The sequence below is a fragment of the Scomber scombrus genome, chromosome 5 (genome assembly GCF_963691925.1).
Source record: "Scomber scombrus chromosome 5, fScoSco1.1, whole genome shotgun sequence".
In the NCBI taxonomy this organism is placed as follows: Eukaryota; Metazoa; Chordata; class Actinopteri; order Scombriformes; family Scombridae; genus Scomber; species Scomber scombrus.
The window spans coordinates 25,822,287-25,837,315 of NC_084974.1; the positions used below are offsets into that span (position 1 = coordinate 25,822,287).

The 15,029-nt window shown below is 39.2% G+C and overlaps 1 protein-coding gene across 1 annotated transcript in view; it reads left to right on the forward strand.

Moving 5' to 3' along the window:
- Window positions 1-15,029, forward strand: part of megf6 (multiple EGF like domains 6) — a 51,706-nt gene that overhangs the window by 12,246 nt on the left and 24,431 nt on the right. The window contains exons 5-14 of the mRNA XM_062418810.1: window positions 4,425-4,547; window positions 8,207-8,329; window positions 9,592-9,717; window positions 10,143-10,265; window positions 11,253-11,375; window positions 11,750-11,887; window positions 12,030-12,152; window positions 12,626-12,748; window positions 12,901-13,149; window positions 13,280-13,408. Coding sequence (XP_062274794.1) covers window positions 4,425-4,547; window positions 8,207-8,329; window positions 9,592-9,717; window positions 10,143-10,265; window positions 11,253-11,375; window positions 11,750-11,887; window positions 12,030-12,152; window positions 12,626-12,748; window positions 12,901-13,149; window positions 13,280-13,408 — 1,380 coding nt within the window. The remainder of the gene's footprint in view (window positions 1-4,424; window positions 4,548-8,206; window positions 8,330-9,591; window positions 9,718-10,142; window positions 10,266-11,252; window positions 11,376-11,749; window positions 11,888-12,029; window positions 12,153-12,625; window positions 12,749-12,900; window positions 13,150-13,279; window positions 13,409-15,029) is intronic.

The window sequence follows — 15,029 nt, forward strand, 5'->3', positions numbered from 1 at the left end:
AATGCTGTTCAGATTTAAAGTCATAGGATGGTTTCCAATTAATAAAACTGTTAGCTGCCCAGTTGTGTGAGGATTATGGTTAACCTGTTTGTCTCTTGGTTCTTGGAGACATTGAGTTAATGAAGTAATAAAACACTCAAAGCCAGTTCACCGTGAACATTTGAGTTGTTGTTATGCCAACCTCATCTCACAGAAATACGTGACAGGGGCACGACCCCTGTTAACACTGAATTCCGTGGTGGGTACACGCAATGTGTCAAATTTACGTGCCCCTATCACGGAAACAATACCAATGTACAATCAATGGGAATCCTCTTTCGTGGTGGACACACGGATTCCCCGGTTCATTCTAATAACAGCCTATAAAACTATTGATTATATTATTATTCATGTGGTAAAATGCTAAAAGAGGACAGTATTTCCCTTTTTTAATAACGTAAAGGTAATAAATATAATAACTACCTCATTACACAAAAAATTAGTTATATCATACACAACCTGTTTTTTAGACAACAAAGAAATCGTATTTAATGCACTATAATAAATTCAGTTAAATGATGATTAAAATAACGATTAAATAAAAGATTTATAGATTGGAAAACAGAGGTACGTGACGTTGTTGAACCGGGGAATCCGTGTGTCCACCACGAAAAAAATGTCTTGACAAGGAGGACAAATTTAAAATTTGATTCCTCTCTCTGCTTGGAAACTTTATGATAATGGAAAATTACCCAGAGCTCATTAGGGCTCTCAGGAGCTGCAGGATCAAAGTGGGGATGTGTGCAGGGCCCTGTGGTTAAAGGCCTGTGTCACCTCCCTATGAATTAATGAAAAGTGCAAAGCAGGGTTGTACCTCTGTGTGTGACTGTGTGTGCGCATTTACAGGTTTAGACAGACAGAAGGTTTCTTAGATTCCCCCTTAGTGAAAAGGAACATGCTGAGACTATATGAGTAAAGGCTCATGAAGGGGTAATCGGGAGATGAAAAGCTGCAGTGAGCACTGTCACCATCCCATTAATGTCCTCCAATAGCACCTACTATCTCTTTGATGACACGCATGGTTAAAAAAAAGTACAATAACCAATTATTCCTTACAGTTCTAAATAAGAGCCATGAAAAAGATTCACAAACACTGGAACCAGGAGACCAACTCAGCCTTAAAATTTTAAAAAATCTGCATCGTCCATTGCCTTCTGTAGAAATTCCTGAAACATAGTCTATCTCTAGATGACTCCGATAACCCTGCCTGCCCTTAGAAACCAAGCATGGGTGTGACCTGATAAAGAAATATGGCGACCCATCCTTAGTTTCTGAGGTCTTGCAGAATTCTTCAAATTCAATTTAAAACCACATTACCAAAAATGACATGGAATTATTTAACTACAAACATTTTTGCAGTGGTCATAGTTTCCCTGTTTTTCTCCTTTGGCAAAGTTGCTAATGCATTATCTGCTGCAGAATAATATATCAGGAAACAAAGTATAATATTCATTTTTGTAGCATTCCTAGCTGAAAGATGGTCTGACTCTTTTACTGATAGTTCATGGAAGTCTGTTTCTTTCTTTCTTTGTCCCTATATGTACAGTGGTCACCGTAAGAGCTAGAATGAAACAAAGAAAATTACCATCTTTTACATTATATTGAAATCCTTAGAAAAACATAACCTTACAATATACACATTTATCAAAAATAGAAACCAATCTCAGAATTTCAGATTTTTCTAATTTGACTTCATGAATTTACACATGATATACCCTTTCACCTATGACAATCATCATATTTAACTTCATTTACTGTGCCTTTGCATACAATATAAGCAGTCAACACAAACAAAGAACATCATTGTGAGAAAATGTAATAAATACTGACTGTATACTGGGCTTCATTAAAGGTCATTTACACCATTGCACTGTACGCTTGTTTATTTCAGTTGCTCTGATGGCTTATTTCACCTACTGTAAGAAAAAACAACATTCAGATGTCCTTTTGTCCTCTTCTACTATTGGAAGTTATATGGGAAGTGCATGTGTTTGTCATAAATGTAGTATCACTGGTCAAAACTACTGTTTATTGCATCCTGTCAATTAAACTGATCCAAATAGAGAACTGATAATGCATCTCACATGGTCAGCTGGAGACAATCTTCCCCTAATGCACTGCTGTGGTTTCGTGCCATTTACAGGCGGTCGCTCTGTCCGTATCTCTCTTACATATTCTTTTTATCAGTGCACTTTTTGCTTATGTTTATTCATGTGCACATAGGACACAGAAACATTATTAGACATTTTTTCTGAGCAACAATGGCTGGTTTTCATGCCCCCTTTCTTGTCTGTTTATAATACTGTCTCAGTTGCTCTATGGCTGTCCCCCCCCCCCCCCCCCGACTTTGCTGGAGAAACAGATGAAATACAGTGTAGAAAGTCCCTGCATGCACCAGCAGGAAAATATTGCCAATGCCATGAGTCTGCTCTCATTTAGCCTGTTGAAACAGAAATTGTTTTCAGGTTTTTACCAGAGGGCCCTTGGAGCACATCTACTGTATGTTGACTCTTGCTTATTGGCAATGTATTTAACTGTACGTGCTTTAGATTAACCTTTGCATAAATACCTAAGCACCAGGGGATTTAGAGGATGTGACATTATATTGCTACTATTGTGCCCACGAAGCCTAAACAAAATGTTTGTTTTTTTGTTTTTAGTTTTTTAAACTTAATTAGAAGCTTGGTAATGATAAGATACACTTCTCTGTATATTACAGAAGAGCCAAGGGGGACTTTCAAAGGAGCATCAGTAGTCTGATACACCATGATTATATAGGCAGACCGTGATTTGTCATGTGCTCTCAATCTACACAAACAAACTGTAAAGCATGCTGCTGTCTATCTGTCTATCTACTGTCTCTCCTTTTTTCCAAATTGCTTCTGCATGCTGTGCTCCTGAAATGTCCTGTTATTCAAAGATTAACAAACTATTGCTTGATGCACAGCGAAGAAGTCCCATTAAATCTTTTAACAGATGGGGACAAAATCCTGAATAACATTTCCTTTCCCTTCTGTTACCTTATTCTTCCTCTTTGACAGAGGGTGTCATTGCAAGTGCAATGTATTTCTCTGTCACTGTCTCCCTTTCCAGAACCGAACAGACAACAGTGTATCATCTGTGAAATGTTTGGCCATGTTGCTGCCACGTGGACTAGAACCACAGCGGCAAATGCCTCAGTTAAGTAAGGATACAGTTTATCCAGGGATCTTTGGGGATTAAATTGAATACTGGATCTAGGAATATTTGGCATTTACCCTCACCTTTCACACAAGAGAATAATTATTTGAATTGGAAGTGAATTCTAGAGAAAGTACTTATACTCATCCTCTGGCATGTATTAGACATTCATCTTACTTTACTTTATGAAACAATATCAGGAACATGGTCTGGCATTGATATCGGTGACATGAGTTTTTTCACATAGAATGAAAAAAGTTTCACATTTCATACCTTGTACATTGTTAAGCCCTACAATGAACTCAATTTCTCCCCCTTTTTTTTAAAAAACATGACTGCCTGCCGCAAATGTCAAACCAAGAGGCTTAAATACCTTTCCAAATTTTGCAGAAGCCAACAGTCATAAGTCTTTAGAAAGAGATCAATCTGATATGAAAATAACAACATATTTTTGTGGTGATGGACACTTGATATGAGTCATTACACAACTTCAGACCAAGAGGCCTGAAGATGTTTTGCTTGAGCACAAGCGCTAAAGCAACCTGGAAGCCATTTCAGTGTCAGATACTGTAGAATAAGGGATAAAAAGGGAAACTCATGACAACAGTTCTTATGCTCAACCCAGTGAGTAAACAAAAGACTCTGAAAGCTGATTAGATTTAGATGAAAGCTAATGATGCTTTTAAGTGCTGGCATCTGTTTCATAAATTGACAAGGTTGCACAAATCTAAAGATTTGAAGTCTTTGTTGCTTTTTAGTCTAGATATTAGGAATTATGAATCTCAGTCTTGATTGGTGAACCACAGCATATTGGAAGATACAAGTTACATTTTGTTCTGCTCTTTTGCCTCGAGGGGTGCTCTGGTCCTTTAAGATTTGCAACAGACTCAGGAAAGACAGTTTGGTTTTTAACTGTGGGAGTTCAATGACATCAAAGCATTTGTGGCACAGAGATTGCCTCGAGAGGCAGCTGGGTCATGGCCTACAAAGTGATGAGGGAAAATAAACTCAGTAAAAGTTTTCGAGATTTCCTCTCAACTGAAAGTTGAGATCGCTAAACAGCACAGGAAGGAACCCTGCAAAGAGCAAAAAAAGATTAAAGCTGAAAGAAACCTTTCTGTCCTCTTCACAGTTGATGCATTTGAAGTGTTTTGAGGACTGTGCATTATTTCAATAAAACTGGCCAGTTAATCCTTTCCTTTCAGATGTTAACGAATGTGAGGTGGATGAAGGCGGCTGTGAGGGGTACTGTTGCAACACCATTGGCAGCTTCTACTGCAAGTGTCCTGAGGGCAGAAGACTGGGGCCAGATGGCAAGGCATGTCACGGTAAGATGGACATCTGTATATAGCCAGTATGCACAAACATGCTGCTCAGCTCGGGCTTCTTATACTGTTTTGTGAATGAAATTAAATTCTTTAATCCCAGTATGAAAATTGTATTTGGTGTTAAAAAGTTTATGTTTATGTTATTTTAAACAAATACAAAATGTCAAACATAATGTATACTATTACATGTCTTAAATGGATGAAGTGACAATCCAGTGCAAGGGTAGCAAGGGGAGCACTAAGTTAACATAAACTCTTTGAGCTACGTTCAATTTGGTTGTTAACTATAGCCTCAACTGAATATTTAGTGTAATCTCACATTTTGATTGGTAGGAGCAGAAAACATGCATTGAAAGAGTTTTGCAACCCAGTTGTCGCATAAGGTGGTCAACACAACTGTGTCAAATTTGAGGGACAATTTCAACGTTTCTTATATTTATTTATTTATTTTTAATTTATGCTAAGATTTTAGCATATCTTAAGACCAAACATGTTGAATGCATTTTCTACCTTTTTATAAACATTTGGCACATTTTTTGGTGTACTGAAACATGTATTGATTACTTGAGCTTGATGCTTTCCTCTTCTTATCCTTTAATTGTGTTTGTACGTTGCTATCTTTTGTGTTACATTACTGCCAACCAACATTACTGCTTAATTGCACTCAGTCCTTGGTAGAAATAGTTATTAACAAAGATGGCTCCCACCCATATTCCAAATGCATGAAGAGTGTGTTTACCTGAATAATAGGTCAACATAGTCCATTATGATGAATGCAATGACCCTATGAAATGGATTTCTCTGGCTTAGGTTGACCTGCTGAAGGTTAGCTGTCTAGACTCCAGGCTTTAAAAGGCTGAGCCAACCACACAGTGAGCACATGGTTTCTAGTATCTTCTCTTGTTAGGCAGCATGCTTTCTCAGTCTGACTGTCTCATCTCACAGAAATATAATTGAGTGAGTGTTGGGCACTGAAGCCCATTTGTTCCTCAGAGCTATAGGTGTGAACAAGTGCCCCTGACCTTTAACCTTTAAGACAGGATATTGTCACTTGGTAATGGTTTAAAGTCTGAGAGCTAACCTGTTGGGGAAGACAAACGGAAGAAGCCCCAGCAGCTGTGAAGTTCTTCTTTTATAGGTTTTTGTATGAATCGCATGTGTGGTCGTATTTATGAGACAGTGAGTTTGAAGTTCACAAGCAAGAAAGAAAAGTGGTAGTGTATTTTAGAGATTTTGTGTGGGGACTTTCAAAGTTAGTATCCCCCTCTGGAAGCTGAGGGATGAATGAGAACACTTTCTTTGATCACTTGGAGCTTTGAATCGTCCTTCTGCACTGCTGTTGCTCAACTGAAAGTGTAGTAACATTTAAAGAAATCTGTCCCTTTAAGGTAAGGTGACACACATTTTTGTGCCTCAGATCCTTTAGTTTTTTGTAAATGAATTTGCTGTGGTGCTCATTTTAAAGACCACCTGTTCATTTCTCTCTGCTGTGCCACTAAAGCACTGCTCCCAAATGTTTGGTCTGCAACTTTGTCAGGTTGTAGATGCTAGCTCAGCAGCACAGCTAAGGGCCAGACAATGTCACACGATACCATTGAGACCTCAAGCCCCTTGACCTCCGACACCAGTCCCACTACTGCTGCCACACATACCACCTCACCCAATGGTGAAAAGCAGCCATTGTATGTCTCCCATTAAAAATCCTCTCACATGAGGACACCAGTAAGTATATTAACCTTGACAAACCTCCTTCTGCATCAGTTGTTTAATGGCTACCCATGTGTTAAAGTACAAAGAGCCCAGAGTAATGGGAATGTGTGATTTTAATGTGATTTTTATTTTTAGAGGTGATTGTGTAGGGATTACTTGCTTTAGCACTCAGACAACAAATTGGGCAAATAATTCATTTAACCTAATCAAACTAATATGCAGGGTATAAAAATGATTAGCCTCCACTTTGAACACCCCTCCTCCTTTTAGCTCCTATTATGGGATGCAAGCTAATTAAAATTGAGAATGTTTTTGGAGAGGGCTTATCCCACGGGTCACACACACACACACACACACACACACACACACACACACACACACACACACACACACACACACACACACACACACACACACACACACACACACACAAAGTAACATGCATGCTAACTATTTTAAACATATTTCAAATATTTGCAGTATTTGGGAAGTGTTTTAACCTTTAAGGAACCTAAATGATGGTAGCATTATATGCTCAAATAAACTGAACCACATGTTCCTGGTCCTTACTCAAAAAAAAGAAGAAAAAAAAAAAGACAGCATTTGCAACGCTGGTTATTTCCTCCCTGTACACATCTACTCTGTCATCCCCGGTGCAAGCTGAAAAAGCCCCTTTGAGCTGTAGATGACAGCAGAGAGGGGGTTCGGAGGATGTGTGATGTGTTGTCCAGATGTGTAGTAAAGCCTGATTGTCCTTGAATGGAGTGTTCAGGTATGTTGTTTTCTGAGCTTGCCTCTGTCTCTGTGGAGCATGCGCTTCAGTCTGACACATGTGCAGCATATGGACCCTCTGCTGAGAAGTCTGTCCTGTACAGGAAGCAAATTGGTTGCACACATTGCACACATACTACTGCACAAACAGCATGATAAGCCATTCATCATTCATCCCAAAGACCCAATGCATGCATATTCTTTTCTAGAGGAGTCACAACATAAGGTCAATATGGTGTTTCATCACAGGAGCAGGTAGTCATTCATGGTCTTTGCACATTGGCAGGGACAGGTTTCAAACAATATTTCTGCAAAAAATTGAACAATGAAAAAAATTATAACATTTTGGCGCACAGGTGGTCGAGTGGTTAGAGTGCATGCCATATATGCAGCAGACTCCAGTTTGAATCCGATTGGAGGTCCTTTGCTGCATGTCACACCCACCTCTCTCTCCCATGTTTCCTGTCGGTCTACTGTTAAATAAAGGTGTCTATGCCAACAAAAATCTTTATATAAAATTTAAACTGACCCTAACCCAATGTTGATATCATTAATATTATTTAAATCATTAAAAAAAAGCTACTTCTCATTATCTTTGTTTTGGCCTAATGCAGATGAAATTTTTAATCAGACCACCTCAAAGTTGTTTTTAATATTTTTGGAGGCAAGTTATATCTTTATTATAGGGACAGTGCAGATGAAGGGAGGAGAATGATGGGAGAGTGACATGCAACGAAGGTCCACTGCCAGATTCGAGCCATGGACGTTACAGTTACATGGCTAATGGCCAAGACCACCTCAAAGTTGAATATGAGACTTTATGAAGGATGTAATACTGTAAATGTCTTGTTTCTAAAAGGCTGCTCAATTTAAGCCTCCTTTTAGATTCTCATTAAAGTGTTCTTTTACCACAAGCTCCAGCAACAGTTTTAACACAAAAGATGATTAAGCAGAGCAGCAATTTATGAGCTTTCTAATTGTGGAGTGTTCATGACCAGTAAGCTTGTAAATTAGGTCTTCGACAGAGTCAGAAGCATTCTCAACATTCCTGAAGAGCCTGTGTTTTAATGTCTGCTGAATTGGTTCTAATTGTGAACTCTGGCGTTTTATAGATTCCTGTACTGTGAATGAGCAGTTTTCTTAATAAACATTTGTCTGTATGTGTGAATATGTCTCAGATGTAAATGAGTGTGCGGAACTCAACGGAGGATGCCAGCAAACATGTGTCAACACACCGGGCTCTTATCACTGTGAATGCAGCGAAGGCTTCCGCATGCACTCTGATGGTCGGACCTGTATTGGTAAGCACTGAACAGAAATATTTATTACAGTTTGGTAACCACTTTTCCCTCTGCTTCTCACCACATACAATATTTTTCACATTCATACAGCAAGACATTTGACATTTGATTTAACATCCCATCAGAGGTTAGATGTAATTGTTGCTTAAACATAACAGGTGTAATGAAATATGTATATAAAATAAACATACATATTTAAGCCTTTATTGTTTATGATCTACAATTTATTCATCGAAAAGATCACCTGAGTTATTTATTCTGCCATGCTAGAAAAACTGTAAAAATGCATAAAATCATCAATTGCACATCTACCACCTGACTTTATCAAAGGTTTATTTTCCTTCATGATACAAACTTGACAGAATGTGGATCTAATACAACAAAAAAATATTTGGCATTCGTGTACCCCATTGTGTAGAAATGGCTACTAGAGTGAACATATGGTCCTTGTTGGTCCTCAGGAGATTTGATTCACACCTTGGCTTGTTTCTGGCTTATTTCCAGACCAGTCCAGTATGAGAGAACACTTGGAAGAATATCCCTATATCTATATTTAGATGAAAGCAATAATGCTTAATGGATCAGAGGTGCTGATCCTGTGAGTGATTAATTCCAGTGTGCAGTTGGGAATTCTGATGTGATTTAAAAGTAGGAGTTGGTAAAGCTGTTTTAGCCCCATAAAAATTGTAGGCTATGAGAGAATTTGTTACTTGCTGAAAATCAGTACTCCTTCAGTTCTTTTTGGTCTTATTTTTCTCCCTCTATACTCATACATTTGCCAACTTTAGCTTTGTAGTGGAGGATAGGGATAGAGGCACAGGGATAGCTAATTGTGTCTGCTGAAGTCATCAGTGTTAAAAGCCAGCTGTTCTCTCAGTTTTACAGCACTTCTGTGTCATCATGTCTGTGTTTAGAGCACCCAGAAGGCACACGGCTGATATTCATATTTGGCACATCATTAAATCACAGGAGTAATGGGATGGAAAGATCATTATAAAGTAACCAGGGGTACCCATTGGACCTGGCTTAAATATAATTTTCCAGCTTTCAGCCTTTACCCGAGTGTTTTCCATAATTGCACGGCTGCAGAGTTGTAGGTGTGAAAGCATTTTAGATTGCCAACAAACCCAATTATATCTGTTGTCTTTTGTTAGTTCAGGTTTTAAATGTCATAATAACTGGTTAAAAGTTTTACAATTGATCATGTAATTTGATATCTGAGCTTATTTACCATGTTTGTTTGTGTCTCTTTTGCTTTTAAGCTGTGAATTCTTGCTCTGTACTGAACGGTGGATGTGAGCATAAGTGTTTGGACATGGGGAACAATCACTACAAGTGTGAGTGTCGAAGGAACTACCAGCTGAAAAGAGATGGGAGGCACTGTGAATGTAAGTTATTTCCCATCAGTTGATCTCAGTATGCATGAATATGTCATGTGCCAGCAAAAAAAAGAAGTTACAGCAAAGGTTTTGTGGTTCCTGGTAGTGAGTGAGGTATTATGTAAGGAGGAAATCAATTTAAGAGGCAGATTTGGTAACAGTCAGTATACAGAGCAGGGATTCAGATTTCTCATCCTGTATTTCAACATGTATTTTTTAATTTTACTTTGAGATATCATATCCAGACTCAGAGTACGTGAACCCATAAAACAGAAGAAACTGTACATGCAGGAATTGCATTTAGAAGTTTAGGAATGAGAAATAAAACAGTCCTCATGACCTAACCAGAAAAGTCATAGAATCACTTGCTTGGCTAACCTGACTTTGTTTTTTTGTATTTGTGTGTTCATTCTCTTTGTGTCTATGTGTGTCAGTGAGGGACCCCTGTGAGGAGAGGAATGGAGGCTGCACCCAGCTCTGTCTTTCGGAAGGTGGCCGGGCTCATTGCAGCTGCCGACCCGGTTTTACACTGGCTGGAGATGGAAAGACATGTGAAGGTGAAAAATCAGACATGGACACACACACACACACACACACGCACACGCACACACACACACACACACACACACACACACACACACACACACACACACACACACACACACACACACACACACACACACACATACAGTACATATAAAAAGTTAAAGAGCAAATAGGAATGTGCTACAGTTTAAGAGAGTGACATTTATGATTATCCCATAACTTACAGCCACACTAAACCTCCTTTTGAAAGCAAATCTACCCCATTACAGACCTGTATTGATTTTTAGGGGCTGCTGTTGGAAACTATTCTCACAACCCTTATCACTAACATTTCCACTGTTCCTCCAATGGAAGAGAGGAGGTATCAGAGTAACCTGAGCACTGACAAAGCATTCCTGTGGGAGGAAGTATTTTCTATATTATTCTGAAATTCTCCTTTACACATCTAGCTTTTTTTATGACAATATGGGAGCATAGTTTTATGATGCGTTGTAAGGCTCATTATCCTGTCAGAAACTGAGCTCCAAACAAAAGCATTATTCTTTACAGGCTTGTTTTTTTAATCTCAGCCCTTTACTATGTGACCCTCAAGAACTTGAGATCTTAACACTTCTAAGTGTGTGTGTGGCTAAAAAACAGACAGGGCTCTGAGTTAATCTATGAAATGGAATGACAGTGTCATGTCAGTGTGTACGTGTGAACATTGGTGTTAATATGTGTTTAAAAATCACCCAGGCCCTTGTGGTTCTGACAGTCAACTGCAACTTGGTCAAGAGGATCTGGTTATTTAATTTGGTTCAAAAATATTTGGACAAGAAGACTCTGAAATTCTCTGAACCTTGACTTCAATAGGAGTTAGAGATAAATTCTTTTGTCTTGCAACACCAAAATCAGGGAAAAAAATTGATATGAATTTTGGATGACTTTTGTATGTGTGTCTTTTTGTGTGTCCATATTTGTATGCATTATCTTTGTGTATTATTATTTTTCTCAAATAGACATTGATGAATGCAGTTCAGGTCAAGCAAAGTGTTCCCATGGCTGTGTCAACATGCTGGGCTCCTTTAGCTGTGTGTGTCATCCGGGTTTTGAACTCGGTGCTGATGGCAAACAGTGCTACCGTGAGTAAGGAAAGAAAACACAAGAATACACTAAAAGAGTACTTAATACAATTAACTGTATGAATAAACAGTAGATGACTCATCTTGACAACTGATTTTATTTTGTTTGTAGTGTAAAGATTTGATGATGGATCTTTGTAAGTAATGTGTTGTCTGAATGCATATAATAATGTTTTTACCTTTTGAATTCTACTGTAATGAACACTATATCTGTGCTTAAAAGTTGTATTTTTTCCTCTCATCTGTAGCTAGTAATTACAATATTGGGACAAACCAAAATAGTTCCCATTAGCCAGAAATGTGCTATAATGTTGTTTTTATGATTCAGCTCTGGTTATGCATTGTAGTTGTGGTTTTGGTCCTCTCTTCTCCAGGCATTGAGATGGAGATCATCAACAGCTGTGAGAAGAACAACGGAGGTTGCTCTCATCAATGTGAGCACACCACCAATGGGCCCCTCTGCTCCTGCAGCCATGGCTACCAGCTGGACGAGGATAGGAAGACCTGTGTAGGTAAGGACTTCTCTCTGTGACGTGTGCCTTCTTTGTTTTCTCTCCTCTTTCACTATACTTAAGCTCACATGTACTTTCTGATCTCTGTTTATTTCTGTCAATGTGGTGAAACCAACTGTGCATCATTGCGTGACTTCCTCAGATAGCGATGAGTGTTTCAGTGGGGAGTCCTGCTGCAGCCACTTCTGCAGAAACTACCCGGGCGGCTACGAGTGCAGCTGCAGAGCAGGCCACAGACTAAACCCAGACGGCTGTGGCTGCGATGGTAAGAGTGCTGGATTGCTAGCAGATTACCTAGTCTGCTGCTTTTTAGTGTTTCCTATGTTGTGGCACAGCTGTGCAGGACACAAATTACCAAAGCCCATTTAGTCACTGATTGTTTAGAAATTAAGCTTTTGAAAGCCATTTCAGAACACACAACAAAAAGCAGAACATTTTCTTCACTAAAGAGCAACAAGTGGACAGGGTGCAGTATAGAGCAATGGCAATGGGTCACTATTTGCATTTGAAAATATGAAAGAAGTCAAATCAAATGAAGACACTGAAGTTGAATCTTCATCTGATCGGAGAAACGTGAGGTACCCCTCAGCACATTCAGCACAACCTTTCTGCCAATGAACTCCACACACATCACCAATAAAAACCTTATGTGCAACATACCCTTGTCTACTTTTGAGTTATGCTCTCATTTTCCTGTCACTCTCTCAGTGGTGTGTTGTTTGTGTATTGTCCTGTTAGACATTGATGAGTGCCTGACAGAGATCTCAGGCTGTGAACACTACTGTGTAAACACACTTGGAACATATGAGTGTTTTTGTCGACTGGGCTTCCGCTTGGATCAGGACCAACACTCCTGCATCTGTGAGTTTTTGTCACATAGTTATCCTTGGATCATATAGTTATGTCTTTATTTAATGTGTTTGCACACAAAAATTGAAATAACAAATGTCCATGAACTTTAATCATCTAAATGAACAGTTTTTTTTACCCTAATTCTGTATTGGGTGTTTTAGCTCTGTATGGCAGAGACCTGGAAGAAGAAGAAGAGGAGGAGGAGGAAGAAGAGGAGGAGCAGCTGGAGGTCCACAGGTTACCAGATCTGCTGTTTCGCAAAGCTCCTCAGCTTCTTCAGTACACAGCAGCCTTGCACTCTCATTATGACAGTGATGATGATGATGATGATGGTGATGGTGGTGACAATGATAAAGAATTAGAGATTCAGAGAGAGCGTCGTGGAGAACTTAGACTGGACAGCCACATAGGTACAGTAAAAAAAGCATGAGTGATGATGCTAAGGTGCATGCTTGGTATGAAATAAAATGAACATTATTTTAATCTTTTACTATTAAAAGTTCAGACATAGAAGTTAAGACATAGACGTTCTCATTTCAGTGTGTCTGGACAACTCGTTTGGGGATGACTGCAGTTTGAGCTGTGAAGACTGTTTGAACGGAGTGTGTAGTGAAAACAGAAAGCGATGTGAATGTTCCCCTGGTTGGACTGGGGTCATCTGCAATGAAAGTAAGTAATGATATATTTTACAGTTACATTTGTTTGGTGTGTGTTTCATCTGTTCTTTGCAACACAAATCCTTGGCCACAGTGTACTAAACTTCACACAACCTCACCTTCAGTACGTTTTCCTTAAATCTCCTCATGCTTCAGATAGCTTTTCCCCCAGGATGTCTGTCTATTCAAAGGACATTTTAAACATTTAGCGAAACGTCCTTATTTTCTTTCTTTCCAAGAGCTAGATGAGAAAATGTATGCCACTTTCACATCTGTCTGTTGAATATGAAGCTACAGCCAAACGCTGGTTAGCTTAGCTTACCATGGCGACTGTAAACAAGGGGAAAAAGTGAGCCAGGCTCTGCCCAAAGGTAACAAAGTCCACCTTCCAACACCTCTAAGTAATAAACACATTGTCATTTGTTTAATCCCTAATTTTTGTCATTTGTTGTCATTTTTTTGTGAAAGACCAACATTTGTTTTTGCATTTTGTTTTTGTACAGATTAAACAAATTTGATACAATGTATTAGTTTGTGTGTTTTAGAGGTGGCTGTAGGTGGATTCTGTTACCTTTGGACAAAGCCATGCTAGCTGTTTCCCAGTCTTTGCTAAGCTAAGCTAATCATCTGCTGGCTGTAGCATCATATTTAATTTACAGCCATGACTGAGTGGTATTGATATTCTCATATAATTGTTGGCAATGAAGAGAATAAGCTAAACTGCTCACAAGTTATGGACCATGAATATTACAAATGGATGACCGTCTCCAACCTAGATGTGCATGTATTAATGCTTTGTCGTCTTCCTTCACTTGTAAGTCACTTTGGATAAAAGCATCTGCCAAATGACAAAATGTAAATGTAATATGTAAATGTATGGGAGACCATAATATATTTATACCTAGATTGTATAAATGACAAGCGGCACATGCCAAGTTTACTAACACACACACACACACACACACACACACACACACACACACACACACACACACACACACACACACACACACACACACACACACACACACACACACACAACCAGGTACTACAGGTCTTTCCCATAGGACACATCTACCTCCAGGTCTATTTGAACCACCCATAGCAATGTGGTCTAGTTTTAAAGAGAGATGAGATAGCTCCCTGCGTGCATTGATCCAAGGCCATGTATCAAAACCTGTCGGCTCCTCAGCGTGGGCGGGTGAGTTGTTTATGGGCTCCAGAACACAAGAGCACTGGGGGAATCAATCTATCTGCTACTGGAGCGAGGCCAGGGCCCACAGTGAGAGCACAGCCTGAGGCCAAGGATGTCCACTACTGGGTTAGAAAGCAAAGCTCCATTGTTCCCATCCAGCTCTATGATTAATGGGTGTCTTTGGTCTGAACCCAAGTCAGGCTGGTAATCATGAGAATAAAGCCGCATGGGATAAGTCTGTTAAAAGCAATATGTCACTTTTAGAAACATACTCCTGGGGTGGCGTTATTCAGATACATACTATAAGTTGATGGTTCTTGGGATGGGCAGCATTTTCAGGTGAAGGAGACAATATTTTCTGTCTGAAACAAAGATATGGGAGATGTTACAGTAAGTAATAACATAGTGGTCTATGTATTTGTACAAATTAATCCACATG